This window comes from Eubalaena glacialis, chromosome 13 (assembly GCF_028564815.1).
Source record: "Eubalaena glacialis isolate mEubGla1 chromosome 13, mEubGla1.1.hap2.+ XY, whole genome shotgun sequence".
Classification (NCBI taxonomy): domain Eukaryota; kingdom Metazoa; phylum Chordata; class Mammalia; order Artiodactyla; family Balaenidae; genus Eubalaena; species Eubalaena glacialis.
In genome coordinates, this window is record NC_083728.1 from 71,297,014 (window position 1) to 71,324,311 (window position 27,298).

Here is a 27,298-nt window from a genome sequence, read left to right on the forward strand (position 1 = left end):
CTGTCTTGGCATCAGGTGTGGCTGCCTTGGGGAGCCCGTGCCTGCAGGTCTCTTCCTGCCAGGAGGACAAAGGCAGGTGACTTTGAGAACTGGAGCTTGGTCCCTGAGGCTTCCTGGGAACTTCTAAGTTGAATCCACGGTTTGGGGCAGCGATTCTCATCCTCAGCTGCATACCTGGGGAGCTTTAAAAACACTTCTGATGGTCAAGCTGCGTCCCAGGTCATTTACATTAGCATCTCTGAGAACAGACGCAGGCATCAGCATATTTTCAAGTGTCCCAGGTGCTCTGAGTGTTCAGCCAAGGTTGAGAACCCCTGGGTTAGAGGGAGGAGGGAGGCTTTTGGCAGTTGTTAGAGATTCCCACACCTAAGGCAAGTTTTAGCTCAGAGACCCACAGTGCCTGCCTGAATCAATGGTTCTCACACTTGAGTGTGTATAAGAATTTCCCATTAAGGTTATTCAAAATTCATATTCCTAGTCTTCACCCCCCAGAATATTCTTTTTCACTGGCTCTGAGGTGGGCCCCAGGAATGGATATTTTTAACAAGTGTCTTTCGGTGATGGTAATGTAAGTAGTCCACACTGGGAGAGGCATCTAGGGCTCTTCTCAGGTTGGCTGGCTTCCTGCATGTTAACCTAGCATTCTGTCATTTCTTGATGATGTCATTTGATCTCATGTTCTTTGACCAGAAATGAGCCTATAACTCTCCTGTCTTTTTCCGCGTATGGACAAGGGGTGTGGTTCTTTGTAGCCCTGAATGGTGGGGTTGTGCGGGGGAAAATGGGCATGGGAAAATACTTTCAACATCAAAGGTGATTTGGGAAGGTCCAGAAAATGAATAGAACTGTAACTTTTATCCTTTGAATATTGATAGCATTTTCCAAAATAACATTTGTACAGAATACATAAAACTTTTTGTGCTAGGCTGGCCTGTAGACCAGGTCCAGACTGCACACTTGTATTTGTAAGTAAAGTTTTATTGGAAACAGCCACATCCATTTGTTTACCTATTGACTATGGCTGCTTTTGAGCTACAGTAGCAGAGTTGAGTAGTTGCAATGGCGATCTCTGACCCACACAGCCTAAAATATGTTCATCTATCCATCCAACAAAGATGAAGCACCCACTATATGTCAGGCACTGATCTAGGTACTGGGAATGTCAGTGAACAAAACAGGTACAAATCTCTGCCCTTGTAGAACTTGTATACCTAGATGAATCTCAAATTCCAGTGCTTCTAGGTACCAGGCAGATTACGTAAGTGCGTGAAGCAGGCTGTTGATGAGAGACAGTAGGGAGCAGTGGAGACTGTGGCAAACTGGGTAGTTTTCAGGGGGCAGCTACTAATCTATGCAAGCTCATTTTTATCCTATAGGGATGTGGGTCATTTTTGGCACATAGTATGTGAAGAAGCAGGAAATCTGGGGGTTTTTTCTTCCAGTTTAATTGAGATATAATTGATATACAGCACTGTATAAGTTTAAGAAGTACGGCATAATGATTTGACTTACGTACAGCATGAACTGATTACCACAGTAAGTTCAGTGAAAATCCATCCTTTCATATAGATACGAAATTAAAGAAATATAAAAAAAATTTTTTTCCTTATGATGAGAACTCTTAGGATTGACTCTCTTAACTTTCATATATAGCATACAGCAGTGTTAATTATATGTATCATGTTGTACATTACATCCCTAGCATTTATTTGTCTTATAACTGGAAGTTAGTACCTTTTCACTGCCTTCATCCAATTCCCCCTCCTCCCCATCTTTGATAACCACAAATCTAATCTCTTTTTCTATGAGTTTGTTTCTTTTTGAAGTATAATTGACCTATGTTAGTTCCTGTTACACAACACAGTGATTTGGTATTTCTGTACATTTCAAAATGATCACCATAATAAGTCTAGTTACTATTTGTCATTATACAAAGATCATACATAGTTATTGACTATATTCCCCACACCATATATTTCATACCCATGACTCATTTATCTCTCTCACCTATTTCTCTCCTTCCCCTCCCCACTGGCAACCACCTGTTTTTTCTCGGTATCTATGACTCTCTGTTTTGTTATGTTTGTTCTTTTTTGTTTGTTTGTTTTTTAGATTCCACATACAAGTGAAATCATACAGTATTTGTCTTTCTCTGTCTGACTTATTTTGCTTAGCATAAGTGAAGGATCACTTTTCTGCCTAGAGCAGAAAGTCCCCTCTTTTAATTAAAAATCTAAGATTAAAAAAGTATCATGGCTAAAAATTTGTCCCACTAGGTGGCAGCATACTATCACAAGTAGAAGCTCATATGGGAGATGCCACCATCTCTGTCCCTAATTAACGAACATTAATTTATTGTTTGCTCCTGAAGGGCACAATGCTGACACCATATATCCTTTTCTCCCCAGGAAAGCTGGTATATGAGCGCATCTTTTCCATGTGTATGGATAACCGCAGCGTCTTACCAGGTAATGTCTTAGCTTTTCCACGGGTTTCATGCTGCCCTCAAGTCAGGATTAGAAGGTTTATATCAAGTCAGGATTTGTTGAGACCTGAAATAAAGGGTTTGTTTGTTTGTTTCTTTGTTTTGGTGTGTTAAAAGTTAAAGAAACGCCTTTACGGATTTCTGATCATCTCAGTCTTCAAAAAACATTAGATTTTCCAACAGCCCAGCTAGGAGTTTGGGCAAGTAATTTGAATCTGCAAGAATGAAGAGGTATTACAATTAGATTCAACTGAACTTTTATACCAACTTCAAGTTCTCTGCTGCTGGACATTTAAATATTTTTCCTATATGTGTTTCCTAAGAAGCAAATTACTTTATGAAACCAACTTTATATTAAGGAGCAATGTCAAATAAATCAATAATAACAGATGCTTTGAATCTACATTCTATGCCCAAGTGATGTTTGCATTAAATTTATTGCCACTCAATTTTAAACTCACAGGAGGTTATAACGGGACAACTAGATCACAAATTTCTTTTGTCACATAAATGATGATGATGGGGCCAGCAGCACGGAACTCCCAGCAGCAGCGTCCTTTCCCTCTCATTCCTCCTTTCAAGTTCCTAGCACTGCTGAGAGGAAGGCGCGCTCATCTGTACAAGTTAAAACAAGCTCACTCCACCTTCATCCCACCTCCTTCTGCTTCTAGCAGTGGCACTTCCCTGGAGGATGAAGAGGTGGCATGTGACAGTACCCGTAATTTGACCTCTTTTCTTTTTGTCTGTTTATCTGTCTTGCCTTTCTGTCTCTTCCTTTCCCCCTTCCTTCCTTCCTTCCTTCCTTCCTTTCTTTCTCTCTCTTTTGCTCTCTTTCACTGTGTCTCTTTTTCCTCTCCTTTTCTCTCTTTCTTTCCTTTTTTTCCTTTCTTACCTTCCTTCCATCTATCTATATTATAGATATTCCATCTATCTATATTATCTATCTATATTAATATATCTATATATTGTTAAAAACTATTTAATACGTACATTTCTCAGAGAGAAAGACAAACAGAACTCTACAGACCTTTAGGGTTAGAAAAGCTCTTAGGAATCACCTTGTCGCATTGAAGACGGGCAAACCCAGTGGGGAAGAGTTAGGGACTTGCCCACAGCCCTGCCACCTGCTAGCGAGAGCCTGGTTCTTAGCGCTGGGCCTGCACCATCCAATATGGTGGCCACTGGTCACGTGGGGCTCTTGAGCATTAGAGATGTGGCCAGTCCAAACTGAGATGTGCTGTGAGTATAAAAAAAAAAATACCCTGGATTTCAGAGACATTTTTTTTTTTCTTTTGGCCGCACTGCGTGGCATGCGGGATCTTAGTTCCCCGACCAGGGACCAAACCCATGCCCCCTACAGTGGAAGCGTGGAGTCTTAACCACTGGACCGCCAGGGAAGTCCCTCAGAGACTTAATACAAATAAGAGACCATGAAGTATCTCACTAATTTTTAAGTTGATTACATGTTGAACTGATATTTTAGATGAATTGGATTAAATGAAGTATATTGTTAAAATTTCACCTGTTTTGTTTTAGCCTTTTGAATGCAGCTCACATGATATTTCCACTGGACAGTGCTGCTCTAGACCCTCCCCTCTACCACATCATACCTGCGATTTTTTTTTTAATAGTAATCTTTAATTAATTAATTTATTTTTATATATTCTTTTGGCTGTGTTGGGTCTTCGTTTCTGTGCGAGGGCTTCCTCTAGCTGCGGCAAGTGGGGGCCACTCCTCATCGCGGTGCGCGGGCCTCTCACTATCGTGGCCTCTCTCGTTGCGGAGCACAGGCTCCAGACGCGCAGGCTCAGTAATTGTGGCTCACGGGCCTAGTTGCTCCGCAGCATGTGGGATCTTCCCAGACCAGGGCTCGAACCCGTGTCCCCTGCTTTGGCAGGCGGATTCTCAACCACTGCGCCACCAGGGAAGCCCCCCTGTGATGTTTTTAACAGCTCCTCCCACATTCTAGGCTTCTCAAGACTTGGAGGCAGGGACCAGCCTGATGGAAAGGCCTTCTCTGTCAACTTAAGGAGTTGGGAAACCCGGGTGCATTTATTTTACACTTGCCAACTTTTCTTCCATATGCTATACCAGCAGCAGTAAATTCTTAGCCTGCAGGCAGAAATAAACCCAGATAGGTGTTTTCTTTGGCTATAACAGTATTTTTTAAAATGCTTCTTCATATAGGTTCTACTTCTTCCTATTGTTGTATACCTAACTGCTTAAAAATATTTATATTACCTGACTGGCACCTAAGGGCATTTGTGTTTGCACCTACTGCAGTAGTTTTCCTTCCTCTCAGTTTTCACTAACTATACAAACAACATTTTAGGGCTAGTTAAAGAAGAATTACTAATAACTTTCTCCCTACCTAAACTATAAAAATTCAAAATAAAAGGCTACTTTCATGTTCACTTTTAGTTCTTATCTAAGTATACTAATTAGCACGTTTATCACTAAATTCTTCCCTCCCAAAATACTTTTTTTTTTTTTTTTACCTTGAATCAGGCTTTTGCTTTCTTGAAAATAATTTCATTTTCCCCCCTTTCAGTTAAAATCTTCATCTGTATGTGTTTTCTGCTTCCCAGAACCTGAAAGGGAGAGGGGCAAACTTTTCTCAAAAACGTCAATAATGTTGGGGATGACTCTTAACAGTAATTATGAAGAAAGCTTTTGAAACCTACTCTGCAGAATTCTGCCTAAAGAAATTATGTGGAGAGAGAAGTCCAGTGTCGTGTGTACTCAGTCTTTCCATTTGAATCAAGTTCAGATTGTGAACTTAGTATTTGAGCCCTTTACCTTCAGGAGTTTTAACTAAGGCATAGCTCTTACGAGCTCAGAAAGATACCAGTGTCCTTTGGGTTCATGGAAAGTACATGCTACTAGTTGTGGTAGTTTTTCCCCAACATTTCTTAATCCAGCATATGAGTGAAGAGGCAATGTACTCTAAGTGATAAAACAATTTTATTTCCATGTTGGGAGAAATAACTTGGGTTTATTGTGTTGTGGTTCTCCTCATCAACTGGGGGCATTCCTATCTTCAGTTTTTCTCCATGGCTGATGTAAGCTGCATCTAGATAAGCAATGTCCTTAACTGGCCTTTCAGGCACATATTAAGATGATGTGGCACCCCTATAAGCCTTGTTATGTAAAGAGACCTCTCACTGCCAGGGTAGAGACTTGGCAAATGAAAGAGAACTAGAGTCACTGGTGTCCTCCCTCCTAAAATATCCACAGAAGTTAGGGTTGAAAAAAGAAGCACCATGAAAGAAAAATAAGTGGGAACTAGAGGAAGATATCTTTGCTCTTTTTCACCTCAAAGCCTCTTCTTAATTAATTTCCAAATTCTGAATTCATTCTCCATGTAGCAGCTCAAGCACTGAAGTATAAGTCATGTCATGTCATGTCATGCCGTTCCTCTGCTCAGAACTCTTCAGGGAGTTTCCGTCATACTTAGAAAAACTCTCAGACTCCTCACCAGGGCTGCAACCCCACATGACCTGGTTTGTGATGCCTGCTTCCCTGCTTCTTGCTCTCACCACTTTGGCTCGCTTTCCTGTTCTTTGACCACACCAGAGGTCATACCTACCACAGGGCCTTTGCATTTGCTGTTTCTTCCTCCTGGAATACATTTCCTCCACATCTAAGCATGGCTAGCTCCTTTTTATAATTCAGTGCTCAGCTCAAATGCTGCGTCTGCAGGAGCCTTCTCTGACTGGCACCCTGTCTGATGAATCCCCCCCACCAGATTAACTCAGGTCACTCTCTATTCCATACCTAGTTTTATATCTTTCATAGTGTTGACTGCTATTGGATGTTATCTTGTTTGCATGCTTATTCTTTTCTGTGTTTATTATGTTTCTTCCCCCACTGGAATGTAAGCTTCATGAGGGCAGGGTCTCTTTTATGTGCTGTTATCTGCCTGGAGCCTAGAATACCACTTTTAGTTGGTTCCTAAGACATTTGTATTGAGCAAATGAAGTAATGTAATACTGAGTTTTCTGTAACATTTTTTTCTTACAGTTTTGTTTATTTACTTTTTTCTATAATATTTTAAAGTCCTATATAACATAATCCTTTTCCTGAATTATCCCTTGAGCTGGAAGGAAAGCCTAAAGCCTTTATATTGCATATTCAGATTATTGTATAGCTTTCAGTCAATGTGTACATGCAGGGCAACTTGCCTTTGGTGTGATGTCCAGCTCTCTCTGGCAGCCCGAATCCCTCTCATCCCACCCTTTGCTGCACTCTGTTCCCTCAACTGGAAAGCAAGAATTTTTCTTAGATGACCTCAGAGACTTATTTTTGCTTTTGGGTCTCAAGTCACATGATTTGGTCATATGAAGGGAAATTAACCCCACCTCTCCCTTTTCCAAAAGGCAAGATTGGCAAACGAATTTAAGAATAACCCTTATCTTTTCCTGTCTGCATCTCTTGGAACTTGAAAAAAAGTTACTTTTAAGTGCACGGGTTCAGTTCAGGAAAGGGAAAATGGTAATTTCCCTTCCCTTTGAAAATGGCAAGTGAAAAATTCTCGAATGAACGAAGCATGCCAGAACGTCCAAAAATAGACAAATACTTGAGGTTGCAATTCCAAAATATCTGCAGTTGTGATTAGTGACTGTTCTCTGCTCGTGAAATACCTAGAGTTTTACCTTTTTGCTGATTCCATAGACATTTTGATCACCTTAATGGTGTGCCACCAAGTAGCAGAAAGTAGAATCAGGGATGAAAAATGACCCACTGAACAACAAGATGAGACCAACAAGCTAATGTTCATCTGTTATGTTTTATAGTAATTAATTTCTCCTGTTTTGACTGAATCCTGAAAGTGTAAAGCACACCCAGTGGTGGGATCGGGCTCCAATTTGTGTGGAAATCATTTAGAAGAAATAATTTTCATGTGAGAGTTCAACAGTGGTCTTCTTGGTGTTGATGAGTTTTTTGTTGTTTGTTTTTGTTTTCATTTTTCCGTACTCTTTTTCATTCCTTATTAAGATGTATGTCATGATTGGGCTTGGTTGTCAGTGCCAGAAAACTCAAAATCACAGTAAGGAAGATCAGGGCTAGTTGGGCAGCCAGCCTGTGGTGCCAACAATCCTGACTTCTGTCTTGCTCTTGTGGTTCAACATGGTTATGGAGGTCACAGCCATCGTATCTGCATTCTAGCCGGCAGGAAGGAAGAAGGAATGAAGATCAAGCCCTTTCCCTTACAGCTAATTCCCAGACCTTGCACTTTTGTTTATATCCTGGGACCAGAACTTGGTCACATGGCCACACTGAGCTGCAAGGATGGCCGTATGCCCAGCAGAAAATGAGAGTTCTATTAAAGAGGAAGAGAGTAGATAATAGGGGAAAGTGGCAGTTTTGCCACAAGGTGACTCAAGTCTTAGTGCCATATTGAGCTGGCAGCCTAACTCTGGCTGGTTTCTCGCCTCAGGGTCTTGATTTACCTTTCAAGTCTGGTCCATGTGATATTTAGAGCACAAACACTGATCGATCACATTTAATATTACAGTTGCAGGTTCCTCAAGCATCTGGGATTCTCAACAGTATCACCACAGTTACTGGTGGTACACCACGAACCTCTGGATTAAATTAGAGGCAGTGGCTAAGAATATAGCCTGCGGAGCCAGACTGCCTGAGTTGAATTCTAACTCTTACGTCTGTTTTTTTTTTTTTTTTTTCATTCATGTCTTTTATTAACCAGTACACAATTACTTGTCTTCTGGTTTGTTGAAACAATAGGTCAGACAACATTTGCCACAATAATGTCTGTCAAAGTGGCTGGCCATAAAAACTCCAGCACCACATTCATCTGAAGGGCACTCCCGACGAAGGCGACTGATTTTGCCATTCTCCTCCACCTTATAGTATTTCAGGACAGCCAGCTGAACCTTCTTTCTCTTATGCTTGTTCTTCCTGGGAGTGGTGTAAGACCTCTTCCTTTTCTTAGCACCACCATGAAGTCTCAACACAAGATGAAGAGTGGACTCCTTTTGAGTGTTGTGGTCAGACAAAGTACGTCCATCTTCCAGTTGCTTGCCAGCAGAGATGAGTCTTTGCTGGTCAGGAGGAATTCCTTCCTTATCCTGGATCTTGGCCTTTACATTTTCTATTGTATCCGAGGGTTCGACCTCGAGAGTGATGGTCTTCCCCGTCAGGGTCTTCACGAAAATCTGCATATTGGCGGCAGTGCCACCTCAGATGGCGGGTCCAAAAGGAACTCTTACATCGGTTTCCTGTGTGCCCTGGGCAAGTCCCTAAACTTCTCTGTGCCTTGCCCTCTGTGTCTATGAAAGAGGACAATAAAAGTATATAACTTGGAGGGTTCTTGTGGGGATTAGGTGAGCTGATGTCTATAAAGCACTCTGAACGGCGCCTGGCACTTAGGAAGCCTTTGTGTGTCAGCTATCATTGTCACCAATTGTTTCCTAATAATAATGATATTTGGAAGGAAAAACAGAGAAGGACTGGGTGCCCCACCCCTTCTTCTGCTCCACTGTAGCTTTTTTTTGTCCTAGGACTCATAGCAGCTATAACAGATCCCGGGAATTAGGGGGCTGATAGATATTATTTTTGTTTTACAGATCACTTCTCTCCAGAGAATGTAAATGACACAGCCAAAGAAACATGCTTAAATTGGTTTTTCAAGATTGCTTCCATCAGGGAACTCATTCCGAGATTGTATCCTTTTTTTCTGTCTGATGGTTTTAAAGATAGGCTGCAAGAGTTGCACTGCTAATAGAAGCCATGTAATGGGCTGCCCTGAAATTCCTGTTGAAAATGCAGTTCTGTTACGGATGCTAGCCTGGAAGTACAGGGCCAGCCACATTGTCCACGAAGTCCTTGGACTCTGGCTCTCCCCAGTTTTCTGTTTTTTTACTTTGACTATAGTGCCATGTACCAGGCTTTTGTTTCCCTGAGGAACATTCCCACATTAATTTTCTCAATTAAAATGCTTCATCTTTTTGTGTTTTCTCTGGTTTCAAGAACTTGAAAGGAACAGGGTCAAGCTTCTCTGCACAAACACCAGTGTTGAAGGACAGAGAATTCAACTTATACACAAATGGAATCTTAGTTCTCTAAGTTTCATCCTTTTCCCCATAAAGCCTCGATTGGAAATGCTCAAAACCCAGTTTAAATTTCAGCATGCAACCATAAATCAGCGTACAACGTTTTCCAGATTTTATTTTAAATAAATATAAAACCTTGAAAACCAAGTATAGAAACCACAAGCCACTCACTAATTTAATTCTCTGGATTTTTGAGAGTCACTGTGGCCCCCTCTCCTGAAGACACACCTAGTTCTCTGCATGAATAGTTTAGGCTTTTCCCCATAGGGAACAGACCATCTGGAAAATGTCTTCCTTAGCAGAATGTTTTTGTAGCTATGTGGAAGCATCCATCCTGAAGTGTAACAAGTTCCTCTCCAAAACGTAAGGCTCTTCTTTAAGTCCGGGACCATACATTTCCAAAAAATTTCTCTCTCATATGTGCCTGTGCACACACATACACACACATGCTAATGACGATGTAATAGTAGCTGTCATTCTTTGAGTACTTAGTGTGTAGCAGATCTGGTGTTAAGCACCTTCCATCCATTTTCTCGTTTAATCCAAATGAAAACTTAATAAAATAGAGATAGCTTTTTAATCTCCATTTTACAGAGAAGAAAACTCAAGCTGGGAGAGGTTGGTTGACTAACTCATGGAAGTTCAGCTCAACTGTATTTGAATCCTAGCTCTGCTATTACTAGCTGTGTGGTCTTGAGAAAGTTACTTAGCATCTCTGACCCCCAGTCTCCTCTGTGAACAAGGCCCTAAGAAGGGGTCTGTGAGGGTCCGGTGAGCTGGACACACCACACTGGGAGTGACACCCGTGGGCCCTCACTCATTGCCTTTGCTGCTGCTGTCCAAGATGATGTCAGAAGGAAAAGCCTTTGCCCCTAAGCCCTTTGCTACTCTGGGTCACCTCGGACATTGTACTGAGAGTAGTTTTGCAGAGCCGGGAGAAACCAGCTCTGCTTTCTGCAGAGCTGCTGAAATACTGAGTGGTGTTGGATACCGTCTAGATAATCAACTCCTCAAAGCCATGGGCTGACTCACGGTGCTCTGAGGAATAGTTGGGTTGGATTTAGAATGTGTACCAAATGTGTTTGATTGGGATCTGGGGATGCCTGGGGGAGTTTGGGGGGATAGCGTGGTGCTGAAGAAAGAGTTATTTTGCCTCACCAGTTGGGGGAGAATAATGCCCAAGGCAGATGGAAGTCCCACGTGGCAGGAGGAATAAATAAGTCACAGCTCACACCGAGGGCGAGGGCGATGCTGATGTTAGCCTGAGGTGCTAGGTGTCAGGTGCTAGGAAGGGGCGGGGCACAGGGCAGCAAATCAGTACCAAAGGAATATAGATACGACGAAAATATCAAGAAGGTCAAGGAGTGACTGGTCAGTGGAAAATAACTGGGGGACAAAAATCGTTAAATTAGTAAAATAAATGTGACCTCAAGCAGGAAAAAAGTGAAGGTTAGACTCCAGCACTGAGCAAATGGTAAAGATAAAAGAAACCATTCAAAGAATGAATCGTGGCAAGAGAGAAAGACTCTTGTTACATGGCCTTAGAAGACTCAAACTTTGACCTTGGCTTCGTTCTGAAGCTTGATTTTCCCCCCTGCATTTAGGAAGTCTGGCTTTATTTTTATTAAAAAAAAAATGAAAGAACAGAGAGTTCTCCCGCGGGGTGTAATGCTGCCGTCTTTTTGTCTCTAACAGGGGGATTTCAGAGTGTCTGCCCCGGCTGACTTGCATGGTCCGAGGGATCGGGGACCCTCTGGTGTCGGTGTACGCCAGGGCTTACCTGTGCAGGGTAAGCTGCGTCCCGGCACTCGCGCCTGTGACCGTGTCCTGTCCCCTCTAATGTTCACGCTTCTCCCTCCCCGCCACCTCACCAGTCACTGGAAGAAGGACTTTATTAGCTGCTAATTTTAGAGCACAGCTTGTTCACAGAAAGCAGAGCTGTAGGATTCCTTTTAAAAATTAATTTCAAAGTAGACCCACTTACCAGTAACTCTAATTAGGGGGTGTTTAAGGTCATTCTTCTTACAAATGAACTAAGTTTCAGAACTAATTGTTTCTTCCTTCTCGCTGGGAAGGAGACTCCCAAAGCCTTCCGGCTGATAGGTTGCTTTTCATTGACTCGAAACATGCTTTCCCTTTGTCTTCGAATTTGATTGTTTTATTAGTTTTTTGGTCTCCGTATTAAAGAGTTGGATCGGAGTGCGAGTTGGTGAGGGCTGTCTGGCAGGGAGAGGCGCTCCTGGTGACGGCGGGCATCAGGGTCTGTGTCGCCTGGCCTTGGAGGGCTGCTGTGCTGGTGAGGATTGTAAATCAATCAGCCTTTCTCTCCTTTAAAGCACCGTGAAGCTCCTACTTAAAACTAGTAAGTTTTTCATTTATGAAAAATGCACCCTGTGGAGAGTTTACAGTCGTTTTTCTTCAACTCACATGAGGCCTTTGCCTCTGTCAGCTTTCCGTGGGAGTCCCCCTTGCTAGTTCCATTGGCATTGTTCACCTTTAGAGCGGGGTCATTGCCCCTGTTCTGTAGGGTCCTGATGAACCCCAGACTTCCTGGAGGACAAAGCTGCAGTTAGAGACCTCCCTCTCCCCTGCTAGTGATCATCAATACCAAGAAATCAGAAGGCGAGGACCGTAGCCTTTGATCTGCTTCTTTTATGTGACGTCTAACAAATGACAGAAGCCCTGTGGTCTCCAGTGTCACAAAGAAATCAAAGTCATTGCCCTCAGAGTGAGTAGCAGACATCCTTAGGAAGGATGCTTTTTCTAGGTCCACTCCCTGATAAGGGAGAAAAGAAAAAAAGGAAGAAAGAAAAAGCTTTCCATTTAAGGGCACTTGCTCCCTCGTAGTAACCGAGGCCAAAGTATTTATGCATTGCCATCTGCTTGAAACTTGGCGTGGATTTTTCATACAGGAATATCAGATATGTTTCCTAGAGCTTCAGCTTTGGAATATCGGGAGCTTGAACGCTCCAGCCGTGTCAGCGTTTGCTGAGGGCCTATTGTCTGCAAAATGCTGCTGGATCCTGCGGTGGGATGTAAGGATACCATCACTTGTGTATTTGTGCTCTGCTGCCTGTCCCCTTGTAGGACACGTCACATTCTTTGAACTCACCTTGATGTCAGTAATAGTAGAATAATAAAGATCTAGAATCTCAGTGTGTCTTATGACACACAGTTATTAAACAGAAATCAGAAAGTGGGTAGAAATATTCATTCCTTACAAACCTGTTCCAGTTTTAAAGTTTGAAGTAAGGTACACAACCTAGTGAAAGATGATATTTGTTGCATATAACGTGCCTTTGCATGACAGATGCAACTTTAAAACTCAGTGGCAATGAGGAGAGATTACAGACCCACCCTAGGAAAGCTGGTGGTGAGATGCACTGTATCCGAAATCATTTGTGTCAATTTAGGCAGAGCACTGATTCCCCTGGTTGGGTAGTTACTGAAAATCTTTTGATATAAAAAGAAGGAGACAGTGTGCATTAGTAAGGATTCTTTCAATTGCAAGTGGCAAAACCCCAATTCATAGTACTTTGAAGCAAAAGGGGGGAAATTGTTGGCCTTTGCATCTGAAGAGCCTGCGGTAGTGCATGCAGACCCAGGGCCCCCAAACCATGTCAAGAATTGTCTCCTCCCTCATTGCTCAGCTCTGTTTTCCTCTGTGTGACTTCACTCTGAGGCTTTCTTTTTCCATATGGTGGAAAGGCTTCCATCCTCTTGACTTAGGAACTCCAGTGGCAAGAGTGCCTTTTCCGCAGTAGTTCCAGCCAGAGTTTCAGGGCAGAAACTCGCTGCACCACCTTGGGTCCCTTGTCCATAGATAGACCAGTCACTGTGGCCATGGGATGGGATATGCCTACTGACTGAGCCTGGGTCACGTGCCCACCCCTGCAGCTCAGAGTCGGCTGGGTCCAGCTCTGCCACAGACCTCCTGGTCTGAGAGGGAAGTTTGATTCCCCAAAGGCAAATCCACTTTACTGATTCCAGAAACAGAGGGAATGAATGCTAGGCAGGCAGAAACAGCAGATGGAAATCATGAGTAACTACCCTTGCAGTAGCAAGGGTAGAAGTAGTAGAAATCTTTTAGACCCAAGCAGATTTCCAAGCTGCTCATTTGGCTTTATGGGAAGAGATAAACAAAACACAGAGGCAGTGAGTAGGCAGGGCATGGGGGGACCTCAAAGCTGTTCATTAACGGAAAGTATGATTAACTCCTAAGTCATGGCGCCTTCAGTTCCTCTCCACTGCTTGTCCACTGGGGTTTTTTTTTTGCTGTTGCCTAACAGATAATTATTGCCTTTTCTACAAAATGATTAGTGGAAGGAAAGACAATAGAATCAGAACACAGTAGAAGTGGATCTGACATTTGTTGTTAGTATTTTTTTTTAATCTCTGTGCCTGTCCTTGGAAGCATCCCCAACAGCCATAGAGCTGCCCTTGGAATTTACCGCCCCAGTGGATCTTGCATAATTCTTCTCAAAGGAATTCTTTACAGACATCTAAAAAACCTCATTATCATGAATCTTCATGACCTCTGGGTAGGGGGGAGGTGAGTGGCAGGAATCTGTCCCCCTTGGAAGGAACCAGGTCCCAGAAAGCAACTCCCCTTACAAAGTTGTTTCTGTGCTAAAGCAGCAGTGTGGAATTGAGGTGTATTCAAGGAGCTCAGTTTAAGGAACATTATGATGCTTTGTTTTGTTTTAAATACTTGCACTCCCGCCGTAGCTGAGACCTTCACTTTTCCATCCAACCCTAGGGCTCTGGCCACCTTCTCTATGATGAGCAAATTTTTTCAGCTGAAAATGTTACCATCTTTTTAAAACAATGAACGAAGGAACCAATGGATTACAGCATTGTTGGGCTTCATGCTTGTCTAATAAAAAACTGCTTAAAATACATCAAAATTTATGTCTGCTTCCATGACTGCCCAGCAAAGAATGAATCCATGTATTTTAACAATGCAACAGTGAAGTCCCAGCTGACTCTCTTACATACCAGAATCTTTTTGCTTCATTTAATAAATACAGCCACATGTGTGTTTATCATTTTTTAGAGAGGAAGAGAATATCGTATACATGATCTTGAGAGTACATTTCTCCTTAGTGCTGTATTGATTTGTTCCCTTGGTCATCTGTTCAGTCATACTTTCATTACCTTTGGGAAATTGCTAAGATGATTACTGCAAATGTTGCCCTCTTTTCATTAAAAATAGCTTCTGTGGTTTTTCTTATAAAAGCAAGATATGCTTATTGAATAAGAAAACAGATAAGCAAAAAGAATAAAAGTTAACTTTCTGGACCTCTCTGCCTATATCTACCTATATGTATATTTTTAATTTACAAAAATGACATCACACTGTATATGTTATTTACAACCTGTTTTTCCATGGTCAAGGTAATTTCATTTTGATTGGCTATAGGTGGGCATGGAAGTGGCTCCACATCTCAAAGAAAGCCTAAATAAGAACTTCTTTGACTTCCTCCTCACGTTCAAACAGGTAAGAGTACACTCTCAATCAGAGCAGCTAATTGATGTAATAGCTACATGACCACAAATTCATAAAACCCAGTTGGTTTTCCAAGTCGAGATTGCCTTAAAGTTCTTTGAATGTGTAAACCCTATAAAATTACACTCGAGTCTGTTACACACAATTAAAATGTGCTGATTGTACTGAACAAGCAGAGAGGATTAATATGCATGTGTTAACAGGAAACGTCTCCCGTTGATCAGCCTTTCGTCTTAGCATCTGCTGGCTCCATCTTTATCAGGTTACTTCTCTGCACAGCACACATTCCCAGAGCAGCTCAGCCTGGTGACATGGGAAACTTTGTGTGTTTTTTCTAGTTTAAAAAAACCCTGAGAAACCAGGCTAGTTCTCTCGGGGCCGTCCAAATGCTTGCAGATATGCGCAGTCTGTGAGTTCCATGCTCTTCGTTTATTATGTGACTTCCCCTTCTTTTGAGTGTTTATTTGGTCTCCTGTAGATTCACGGCGATACGGTCCAGAACCAGCTGGTGCTCCAGGGAGTGGAGCTTCCATCCTACCTCCCCTTGTACTCGCCTGCCATGGACTGGATCTTCCAGTGCATTTCCTACCATGCCCCCGAGGTAACTGCCAGGTGGCTTCAGTGTGAAGCTCACCACCAAGGAGGGCTCCTCTCTTCTGTGTCGTAACAACCCCTACACCTGTGTGCCCAGTGACATAATCAGGGCCCTTTCATAACGGCTCACTGTTGTGACTGGTTCTGCGCTCAGCACTTTTCCTGCCTTGCCTTGTTTACCAACTCTGGGAGGGGGATGTGGGGGCCCAGAGAGGCCAAATACCTACATAAGGTCACACAGCTAGAAAGTGGCGGTGACTGGACGCAAACCCATTGAATCCGACTCCAGGGCCAGCAGGCTTCATTGCCTCTTCACTAACCTTCATACACTCCTTTTGGGTTGATAATAAGTTAATAAAGTCGTAAAGCAGATAATATTTTCTCCATTTTATGGAAGGAAAGGGAAACTCAGATACGTAATTGCTCTTATAAATTTTTTTTCTTTTCTTTTTTGTCTAATTGAAGCATTGTCAGGGATTAAAGTGAAGTCAGAATCATAGCAGAAATACTCTTTTTCTTCCCTAGGACTGAGAAGCAATTTCAGTGGAACACCAGTTCAGATTGTCGTAATAACTGTGATAGATGAAGCTTCTGTTGTCTTCTCGTTGATGGTTGAGAATTTATTCTTTGTGAGGGAAAGAGACTTTGCTACAAAACAAGGATATTTGGAGTAAAGCAAAATTCAAATCCACCTGTCTTTTCCCTGTATCTGCAAACACATATTGACAGCTGTTAAGAAAAAAAAGATACAACTTTGACTAAGCAATCCACTTTTTAAAATATACAGTAGAAATAACTTGATGAGTGCATAAACACACACACATACACATGTGTAGCTGCATTCACGCTAGTGAAACAGTGGAGACAACCATCAGAAGGGGATTGGTTAAATTATGGTCTGTGTACTCAGTGGAATGTTAGGGGGCCATTTAAGATGTTGGAGACCCACGATGGAGTACACACTGATGTAAGGGGTGCTCAAGTGAAAAAAGGAAGTTACACCTGTTACTGTGTGTGTCCTAAGTGGTAGTGTGGCCTGGTGTTCAAGTGTGGGCCCTGAAGTCGGGGTGCCTAAATCTGAATCTCAGCTCTGTTGCTTACAGCTGTCGGACTAAAGCAGAGGTCAAATCACGTGTCCCTAATCACTCAGCTTTTTTCTTTATCTGTGAAATGGGAGCAGTAGTAATTCCTGTTTTCTAGTCTACTGCAGGGATCAAACAAGACAGTCCATTTACAGTGCTTAGTGGAGAGCCCCACACACAGCGCTTGAATGTTTGTTGTGTCATTGGGATTGCAAACGTGATTTTCATATCTGCACAAGAGAATTGAGAGAGAGATATGACAAAATATCGCTGGAGGGCAAGATTTTGGATCGTCTTATTTTTCTTGCCCTGTTTTTTAACTTTTCAGCGAGTATAATGTCTTGCGTATATTTAAAATTTTTCCAAATCCTAAAGTATGAGGAGAAAAATAGGGACATCTCATATTTCAGGTGAATTTTTTACCATTGAGTAAATTGATTTTAAATCAAACCAGTTTAACAGAACATTCTTTGAAAACCTGCTGGCCATCCTCTGTGATCTTCAGTGTAGTCTCAGCCACCACACGCTGGCCCAGGCTCCTGGGAAGAGGTATCATGAACTTGACCAATTCAGCTGAATGACTGAAACCTATGAGCAAGACCGAATCATTTGAAAATGAGAACACTTATTTTTTTCTCCTTACTTTAATGAGAAGCAAAATTGGATTAAAAACAAAAAGGACATGTCATGAGGCATTCTTCCTTTTAAGTGCCAGTAATCTCAAAGGATGGCAGAAGCTGGGAGTAGAGCTTTCCTGGGGAGTCAAACTCTAGGAAATCATTATTGCACTAGAAGAAGTGATTAAAAAAATTAGGTCACCTGAATAATAATAAACTCTGATTCTTGGGGCATTTAAATAAGGAACTTGCAGTGTCTCATAAAAAAAGTCATTTTCAAAATGTGGAAGAATTAATGTCAGTGTGGAGGGTGGTGAAGATGTGTGTGGCAATATGATACCTAAAAGCTCTTTGACAGTGGCTGGGATGTGTCCACCGGGGAGTTGGAGCTGTGTGTGTCTGTAAGAGGCCACACCTCCAGAATATAGGAGTTTGTCTGCAGCAGCTGGCAATACACATGACAGGTAGGTGAGAGAGAGGAAGGGAGAACTATCTAGATGAGAGAAGGGAGAAATGCCTTCAGCTGCAAATATCTGACATACGAAATTTCAGATCGAAATTGAAATATCAAATCCCTTCCCCCCAAAAAATCAAGGAGTGATTATTCAAAAAGGCTTTTTTGTTGTCATTTAAAGACAGGATTTTTTCCCCTTATACAATTAAAATTAGAGTAAGTAAAAAACATTTATGCCCCCAATTTTAGGCACATTCTGCAGAGAAAAAAGCAACCGTTTCATAAAACCTGCTTTTGGGCAATGAAAACGAATCCCTTGATAAGCTTCTCATCATTTTCAGCAGCTTTTTATCTTGTCTGGTATGGAATCCCATGATCACTTGCTAAGCTGTGTGATGCAGGTCGTCACCATTGAAGGAGGGAAGAGGAAAGTGGTAGAGGCTGGGGCAGGTAGTCGGGCAGAGCTGTGTTCAAACTGTGGCTGTGTTGCCTTGGGCTGCTTTACCTCTTTGTGTTTCAGTATTACCAGCTGTAAAATGGGGCCAATAATAGAACCTTCCTCGAAGGGCTCTTACGAGATGACTGATAGTGCGCGTCAAGCGCATGGCCAAGAGCTGGTGCATGGTAGGCAGCAGGCAGATGAGGGTGGTTACCATTGTTGTCTTTGACCTTAACAGCAGATGGGGGCCTGGACTGACTTGAAGGCCAGGAGATGAGCAGAGGGGCAGTAAGGAGGGGTTGAGGGACGGGACCTGTATAGACGGACAAGTAAGAGGCATAATAAGGAGACCAGCGTTACTGGAGGCGAGTGAGGAACTAGGCTGACCGGCAGTGGCTCAGGCAGAGGCTGTTGAGCATCATGTCGTGGAGACCAGGCAGCGCTTGAAGATTTTTGATCAGGGGGATAATTTGAAAAAAGTGGTGCTTGAAGATCAAACTGGCAGAAGCATATGAGATGGATTAGAGGAGAACTATTTGGTAGCCATGGAAAAAACAAGAGGCAGAATGGATGGGAGAGTACATATTCATTGGAAAGAACTTGGAAAAGACAGAAAGGTTAAGAGGAGAAAAGGAGCCACCTAAAATTCTGTCATGAATAACTGGTCACTGTTAACGTTTTGGTGCATTTTCTTTTTAATATTTCTCTCTCCACTTTCATTCTTGCTCTGTAATTGTGTTTTGTAGATGAGAAATATTTCCTGCATGATTTCATGATGCTTTTCCCTCACTTAACATTATAACAAATACCTACTGTTAGGAAAATTGTGTGACCTTTCAGGAAGAGTTGAGAAGGCAGTGTTGGTTGGCTGTGAAAAATGGAGCAGGGAGATGGGTCAGAGATGCTGCTAAGCTTTGAGCCCTTAACCACCTCTTTCTGAGGCTCCCTCTGCCATGCACCCCACAGGCACCCCTCGTTTTGTTGTGCTGTGCTTTATGAGCACTTCGCAAATAGTGCATTTTCATAAATTGAAGGTTTGTGGCAACCCTGCATCGAGCAAGTCTATTGGTGCCATTTTTCTAACAGCATTTTGCTCACTTTGTGTCTCTGTGTCACATTTTGGTAATTCTTGCAATATTTCAAACTTTTTCATTATTATTTGTTATGGTGACCTGTGATCAGTGATCTTTGATATTACTATTGCAAAAAAAAGTACGACTCACTGAAGGCTCAGATGATGGTTAGCATTTTTTAGCAATAAAATATTTTTAAATTAAGGTACGTACATTTTTTTAGACATAATGCCATCGCACATATAATAGACTACAGTATAGTGTAAACATAAATTTTATTTGCACTGAGAAACCAAAAAATTCGTGTGACTTGCTTTTTTGAAATATTCACTTTATTGCAGTGGTCTGGAGCAGAACCTGCAATATCTCTGAGGTCTGCCTGTATTAGTTACTTTACTTGGGCTATCTTAATTCACTCTCAGAGCTTCCCCAAGCTAGGTGTTGCTGTTATCCCCATTTTACAGATGAGGTACCTGAGGCTTACAAACTTCTTACAGTCACACAATTAGAAAGAAGTCATGTAGCCATTTTGGCAGTGACTGAAACCAACAGATTTGTTCCCTTGACTGCTTTAGACTCTTTCTTTCTAGGTATCTCCTGATAACTGCTACATTTTAAGGTGGGACTTGAACAGATTGACCCATGGGACTGCTACTCCGATGGTCATACTATAAGTTGCCCTTTAAACATTCTAATATATGATTAGGCTAGTAATGCAAATCTAAGACTAGTCTTGGTCGATGATAAATCCCTCTCAAGCATACAGGTGTGTTATTTTCATTCTTTTGAATTAGGGAAAAATCCCCAGAGAAAGATAAATAATAGGAAAAATTAAAAATTTCTCATTTTACTACCTGGGGTATAAAATTTCTTTTTATTCACACTGAAATATTTTATTTCTTTGAGACTTGAGCCACATTAACTCTGGATTGGAGGAAAGGTATTAGCTTTTAAGATTAGTTTATGATTTTGCCTGCTGTTTTACATGTTTGTTTCATCTAGAAAAATAAGGAAAATGCGATATGTGTATCATTTAGTTCACTTTTTTTATGGAGCAATAATTGTAAATGCTGATTGGAAGGCTATTTAGTATAAGTATAAGTACATATCTTCTGAGCACTCTGGGCTGCATATGAGTTAATCTCAGTTTAGAAAACAGAAATGTGTTATTGACCGAACTTCTTTTTTCTTTTCCTATACTTTTGAAGTGGGTAGATAACCCTAATCTGGAGATAACCTTAAAAATCCAGTAGTTAAATGTGATGGTGGCTATACAAATCCAAATATGTTAATGAAGTGTCACAAAGATATACCCTTTCCCCCACAAAAAAAAGGGTGCATGAAAAACCTGGTGAAATAGTCTAGCTAATTATATTATACCAATGTCAGTTTCCTGATTTTGACAATGCACTATAGTTATGTAAGGTGTTACCACTGGGGGAAGCTGGGTGATGGTACCCAGCACCTATACTATTTCTGCAATTTCTCATGAGGCTATAATTGGTTAAAAATAAAACATTAAAAAAACTTCATCAATTTGGAGCAGTTTGAAAAATAGTTACATACGTGATGTGGATTCCTCAGGCATTAAAAAGAATGAGGTAGATTTGTGTGTACTAACATGGGAGGAGGGGAGGCCCATGCTAGATTCTTGAGTAAAAAAGGCAAATTGTAGCTCAATATGTATAAGACTATCCATTTTTGTAAAGCAGAACAAGTCTTCTACAACAAAAGCTACGTATTCATAGGGCATAGACAAAGGCCTAGAAGGATAAACACCAAATGTTGACACTGGTGATCCCTAGGAAGTGGGAGTTGGGAGGGAGGGCACTCATAATTTACTTGATACATGACAATATTATTTGAACTTCTGTCCATAAGCATTTCTTATTTTTATAATTTTTATAAAAAACAAATATATAAACAAACGAAATGTAGGGGCCTAATGAATCTTCAAGTTCTGATGTGTCTGTGAACATATATTCGGAGCTGCAAGTTTTTTAATGGTTTATCTCAGCCAGTAGGCTTTTTTCAATCTCAGTCTGCTTTGAACTGTTGTTCATCTTGTTCTTGCCAAAGATAATCAATCCTGTCACTTCTCAGAAAAAAAAATTAATAACCTCTAACAGACCTTCCTGGGATCTATATAGCATTTGGCTCCTGGACACTTAAGGGTAATGACAATGAGCCCTTTTTTTTTTCTTAAGTTATATTGTCGGATGCATTTTTAATGCATTCATCTCCTGTGAAAAGAGAACTTTTAAAGCATTTGTCTTGTCTTAATGGCCAGAACACTTTGTCCATATGTTAGCATTTGCCCTATTTCGTCTTTTCAGAAGTGGTGGCCCAAGATAGCTCATTCATTTGTGCATGCGTGTGCACATGTGCACTTGCATGTGTGTGTATGAAAGAGAGAATAAGCATCCAAGGTCATGGATTTCTGTCTGATTTCCTCACTGCTATTCCCAGTGCCTAAAATAGTGGCTACTACATTAAAGTTGCTTCACAGGCAGGTGTTGAGTGAGTGATTATTCGTGCATGTTAAGGAGTATCAATGTGATCATTATAAGAATCTCTCTTTCCCAGTCTTCCCAGAAACCACTTTGATATTGGTCTTCATGAATGACTTTTCAAATATTAAATCCCCATGAATGGGTTAGGGAAGCCATTTGTGACATTGTCAATTTTATCATCAATTGGGATGCTGGCTGCAAGGAACAAACACCTAACTGGCCCTTCAAAAATAATTCAGTGTGTTCTGTTGAATAACAAGTGAAGGCTCTGGGCCAGGCAGGTTCTGTTCTTCTCTCTGCTCTGCCATCCCCAGATAGCAGCAAAGTGGCTGTAGCCATTCCACACATCATGTCCAGACATGGCAGCATCCGAAGGCAGAAAGATGGGGAGTCTTCGGTTCCTCTTTAAGAACAACTTTGAGAATTCCCTGGCGGTCCAGTGGTTGGGACTCGGCGCTTTCACTGCTGAGGGCCTGGGTTCGATCCCTGGTCGAGGAACTAGGATCCCACGGGCCGTGCAGTGTGGCCAAAAAAAAGGAAACTTTTCCTCTTAAGCCCCCATCTAAGTAGCAAGAAATGGGTCATGTGCCCTGTCTAAACTCACCACTGGCAAGGGGAATGGGACCACCGTGATTGGCTTGGGCCTGTATTACTTTGCTTAGTATGTTTGGGCTGCTCTAAGAAAACACCACAAACTGGGTGGCTTATAAACAACAGAAATTTATTTCTAATGGTTCTGGAGGCTGGGAAGTCCAGGATCAAGATGCTGGCAGATACAGTGTCTGGTGAGGGCCTACTTCCTTGTTCTTTGACAGCTGTCTTCATGCTGTGTCCTCACATGGCAGAAGGGACAAGGGAGCTTTCTTGGGCCACTTTTATAAGAGTACTAATTCCATTCATAAGGGCTCCACCCTTAAGACCTAATCACCTCCAAAAGACTCCACCTTCTAACACCATCAACTTGGGAATTAGGTGGCTATTCAGACCTTAGCAGTCTTCCATAATAGACTGGGTAGCTTAAACAACAGAAATTTATTTTCTCAAAGTTTTGGAGGCTGGAAAGTTCAAGATCAAGGTGCCTGCAAGGTTGGTTTCTGGTGAGGCCTTTCTCCTTGGCTTGCAGTCTACTGTCTTCTCACTGTGTCCTCTCCTGGTCTTCTCATCTGTGCATGTGTGTCCCTAGTCTCTCTTCCTCTTCTTATAAGGACACCAGTCCTGTTGGATTAGGGCCGCACTCTTATGACCTCACTTAACATTAATTAACTCCTTAAAAGCGCCATCTTCAAACACAGTCACACTGGGGGTTAGAGCTTCAGCATATGAGTTTGGACGGGACATAATTCACTCCATAACAGGACCCAACCTGATTTTTGTTGGCAGAGACAGAAATCTGAATAAAATCAGGGTTCTGGGGTTAGGGGTACTGACAGTATCTCCACAAGCAACAATCACCTTAATTATTCAGGCAACACCCAGAATACAGAGGGACACAGCTGGAAAGGGTAGAATTTCACTAAAGAAGACTCATTTTATCTTTTGCCTTCCGGACCAGACTTAGGTACAAATCTCATTTCTACCACTTAGTAGGAAGTGGCTTAACCTAGCTGAGTTTTGGCTTCCTCGACTGTAAAGTGGTGATAATTGACATGGGCCTCAAAGGCCATTGTGAAGAGTACATGGGAAAAGGTATGTAAAGCGCTTAGCCCAGTGCCTAGTGCTGTGTGCCTGGTGAGTGCTCAGTGTGGATGCCGCTGTTATCAGCTCTTTTGTCTTGGGATTGACCTTGCCTGTGCCATTCAAAACCTTCCCCAAACCACTGCCCTATTGGATACTCCTTCCATTGATTTTTTTAAAAAATAGGAGCTCTTTTAAAGATACGTAATTGTCTTAAGATAGCTCTAAAGCCATTAATAGTATCCCAATGAGTAAAACATTTACTTCCTTTTGGGGAAAAAAATGTCCTTCAAAATGCATGGAGAGGAAGTATAGTGAAGAGCATGGCCCTTGATGCCCGACTGCCCAGGTCACATCCAGCCCGCCGTAACTAGCCGTGTCACCTTGGCCCAAGCACATCACTGTTCAGTGGATGGTTTCTCATCTGTGAAATGGGAGAATAGAGAGCCCGCCTCATGGTGGTTGTGAGAAGTGACATCATGAGTGCCATGTGCTTCTCACCGTGACTGGCCAGCACCAAGTACTGGCCCAGTGTTTGTTATTTGCTTTACTGAGAATTTCACAGACACCTCGTGAAATGGGGAGGAACAAGGGGGGTCTAGAGGAGGTGAGGAGTAAAGCAAATTTCATTCTTGGTGCCCTAGAGCATAGGAGGTACCACTGTCATCATCCTGCAGTAATCTGTAGGTGGGATGGTACCACCGGTATCATTTACCTAAGGATGAGGAAAAGTAGTTGGTGAGACTGGATATGAACCCAAGTGTGCCTGAGGCCAGGGCCCCAGCTCTTATCCATTATACTAAATGCCACAAGAGTGAGCTTGTTTTCTCCTCCATCCTCCCCATGCCTGCCAGGCACTGAGATAGAAATGGGCATGTGGCTGTATTTATTTTAGAGTATTGCTTTGGAAATCTGTTCATGAGAAGTGTTGCTTTAGATCCTCCAACTTGATGGTTTTTATTATTTTTTTAATTAGGCTCTGCTAACCGAAATGATGGAGAGATGTAAGAAACTAGGAAACAAGTAAGTATTTTGAAATTCATAAAGCCTGTGTTTGAAAATGGAGTTGGTTGCTTTTTTTTGAGGTTGGCATGCTTGCATGGGCAAGAGGGCCAACAGAGAAGCAGGATAGCATGGAGGTCAGGAATGCTGGAGTCCAGTTGCCTGGGTTCAGATCTTGGCTCCACTCTTTCTTAGCTTTCTGACCTTGGGTCACTTACTTTGACCCCTCTGGGCCTCCGTCTCCTCATCTGTAAAATGGGTATAATAATAGTTCTTTCCCTATGGGGCTGTGATAAGTGATAAGGTCAGGATAAACTCGAATTCCTGTCTACCAGGCATAAGAGGTTTCTCCTCTGCTCTCCTTTTGGTGGCAGATGTGTGAGCATCCTGGAGTGGGTTTTGTTCACCACTGTGTCCCTAGGTCCTAGAACAGTGCTTTTCATAAGATGTGGATATATATTTGCAGCTTGGATCAATATTCTTACTTAATATTTAGTTTTATTTGTGCACTGAAGGCTCAGTTTTCTTCTGTTTAAATGGATTTGATTACTTTCTTATTTACCTGTCCATCCATTGATCCATCTACCCATTCACTCATCCATCCACCCATCCATCCACTCTTCCAGTCAGTTGAATATTAAGTTCTGAATATGCATAAAACACCGAGTTAGTCTCTAGAGGTTGCCTTTTTACTCCAGTCTTCTTAATTTTCCACCCTTACCATTAAAGGGCTGTCAGTCATCTTTCCCAACAACATACATCCTAAAATGAAAGCGACTTTCATTAAGGGGAAGCTCTGCTGACGTGGGGCATGTGTGTCTTTCAGTGCCTTGCTGTTGAATTCCGTAATGTCAGCTTTCCGGGCCGAGTTCATCGCCACAAGGTCCATGGATTTCATTGGCATGATTAAAGAGTGCGATGAGTCTGGTTTCCCCAAGGTAGGCTCTTGACTTAATGCTTAGCGGAGAACAAATAGGCATTGTTTGCCCAGTAGCTCCCCAGGGAGAGAGAGTTCGGAGTCAGGGGCAGCTCCAGCCAACAGGAAAACAAGCGAAGGCTCTGTTTCTGAAGAGTACGATGGAGAATGAGTTAGCGACTGGGGTTGTGAGACACGTGTAATTGCCGCGAGTCAGGCCTCCTTGAGTCCTAAATCTATCAAATTAGCTCACTATGAAATATTTAGGAAGAACTTTGGTCTTACATCCTTAAAACTATATCTTCACTCATTATTTATGAAAAGCTTTGTCTAGGAGAATATTATGGCCCACAGATTGGACCGGTACACAGAGCCAGCTCTCTGTTTTGAGCTTCTCAGTCTAACTTGCACAGGTCTGTGGTAGAACTTCAGAAAACGGTCGTTGGAAGATTAACCTCAAGGCAGGCCAGCTATTACAGCCTTTTCCTTTATTGCCTCAAGTTATACTGATTGTACACCGCCAGGATCGTAATGGTTTGCTATATTTCTTAGCATCTTCTTTTTCGCTCACTGGGGTTAAACTTGGCCTTGGCTGATCCTCCTGAGAGTGATCGACTTCAGATTCTCAATGAAGCTTGGAAAGTTATCACTAAATTGAAGAATCCACAGGTGGGTGACCATTTAGACCTTGTATTGACTGCTTTTTGTCCAAGTTATGCAGTATACTCTTTCTTTTAAAAAATTTCTCTTTCAACTAATCATCCTTATTTTTTTTTAAAGAAATCTACTTTTAATTGTATTATTTGTTAATCTGTAATGGAGAACTTACAGCTTTAAAGATGTATTTCTTTGATTTTTGTATCCCTATCATGTCTTATTCTCGAGGCTTTAAGATGCACCAAAAGTGTAAAATTATAAATACTTGAAACCTTAAAAGACCTGTAGCTTTGCAAAGAGCATTCGAAGTACAGCAGCCTGTAGCACAGTTGACCTTTGAACAGCATGGGTTTGAGCTACGCAGATCCACTTATACATGGAATTTTTTTTCAATAGTAAATACTATACAACCTATGGTTGGTTGGATCCACAGAAGTGGAATCGCAAATACGGAGGAATCGTGGATACAGAGGGCTGACTATACGTTATATGCGGATTTTTGACTGCATGGAGGATCAGTGCCTCTAACCCCTGCGTTTTTTAAGGGTCAAGTTGTATTTGGATTTGAAAAAACCAATTTATTGAGATATTCCTAAATTGAAGATCAGTAGTCAAGCCAGTGATTAGCAAAAGGGAATTCCAGTTTCCTTCCCTTGAATGGACAGCTGAAGCCTCTTTCTCCCCATACTTCTGACACAGGAAGTCTTGGGAAGATGGACCAACTGATGTTAGTTGCTGTAATGCATGTAGTGCTGGTCATCGTGTCGTAGGTTTGGGTTTTATGCCTCACTGTCCTTTTAGGCAGCGTGCCAGCAATTTATGTGGCTGCCACTAGGGAAATGCTATTGGCTGTCTTTGTGGCCAAACTTCACCACACCCTGCACTGTTCCTCCTACTAGCAGCATGTCCTTGTTCATTTAGTTTGTTGTAACAGAATATGATAGATCATGTGGCTTATGTACAATAGAAATTCATTTCTCACATTTCTGGAGGCTGGAAGTACAAGATCAGGTGGCCAGCATGGTTGGGTTCTGGTGAGGACCCTCTTCTAGGTTGCAGACTGCCAGCTTCTCCTCCTCACATCACAGAAAGAGGGAAAGAGACCTCTCTAGGGTCCCTTTTATAAGGGCACTAATTCCAATCAGGGGGGCTCCACCCTCATGACCTAAACCACTGCCAAAGGCCTCACCTCCTAATACCATCACAT

At 42.0% G+C, this 27,298-nt stretch overlaps 2 protein-coding genes across 5 annotated transcripts in view; one reads left to right on the forward strand and one right to left on the reverse strand.

The window, feature by feature from the left end:
• The window catches only part of VPS35L (VPS35 endosomal protein sorting factor like), a 118,351-nt gene that overhangs the window by 31,842 nt on the left and 59,211 nt on the right, over window positions 1–27,298 (forward strand). For all 4 annotated transcript variants that reach the window (XM_061208178.1, XM_061208180.1, XM_061208181.1 and 1 more), the window contains exons 9-17: window positions 2,409–2,468; window positions 9,076–9,172; window positions 9,877–9,924; window positions 11,257–11,350; window positions 14,984–15,061; window positions 15,549–15,671; window positions 24,493–24,539; window positions 25,345–25,456; window positions 25,987–26,103. In XM_061208178.1, the coding sequence (XP_061064161.1) occupies window positions 2,409–2,468; window positions 9,076–9,172; window positions 9,877–9,924; window positions 11,257–11,350; window positions 14,984–15,061; window positions 15,549–15,671; window positions 24,493–24,539; window positions 25,345–25,456; window positions 25,987–26,103 (776 nt within the window). The remainder of the gene's footprint in view (window positions 1–2,408; window positions 2,469–9,075; window positions 9,173–9,876; window positions 9,925–11,256; window positions 11,351–14,983; window positions 15,062–15,548; window positions 15,672–24,492; window positions 24,540–25,344; window positions 25,457–25,986; window positions 26,104–27,298) is intronic.
• Window positions 8,203–8,698, reverse strand: LOC133103532 (ubiquitin-ribosomal protein eS31 fusion protein-like). The gene has a single exon (XM_061208958.1). It carries the CDS (start codon window positions 8,668–8,670, stop codon window positions 8,203–8,205), a length of 468 nt encoding a protein of 155 aa, XP_061064941.1. The 5' UTR covers window positions 8,671–8,698.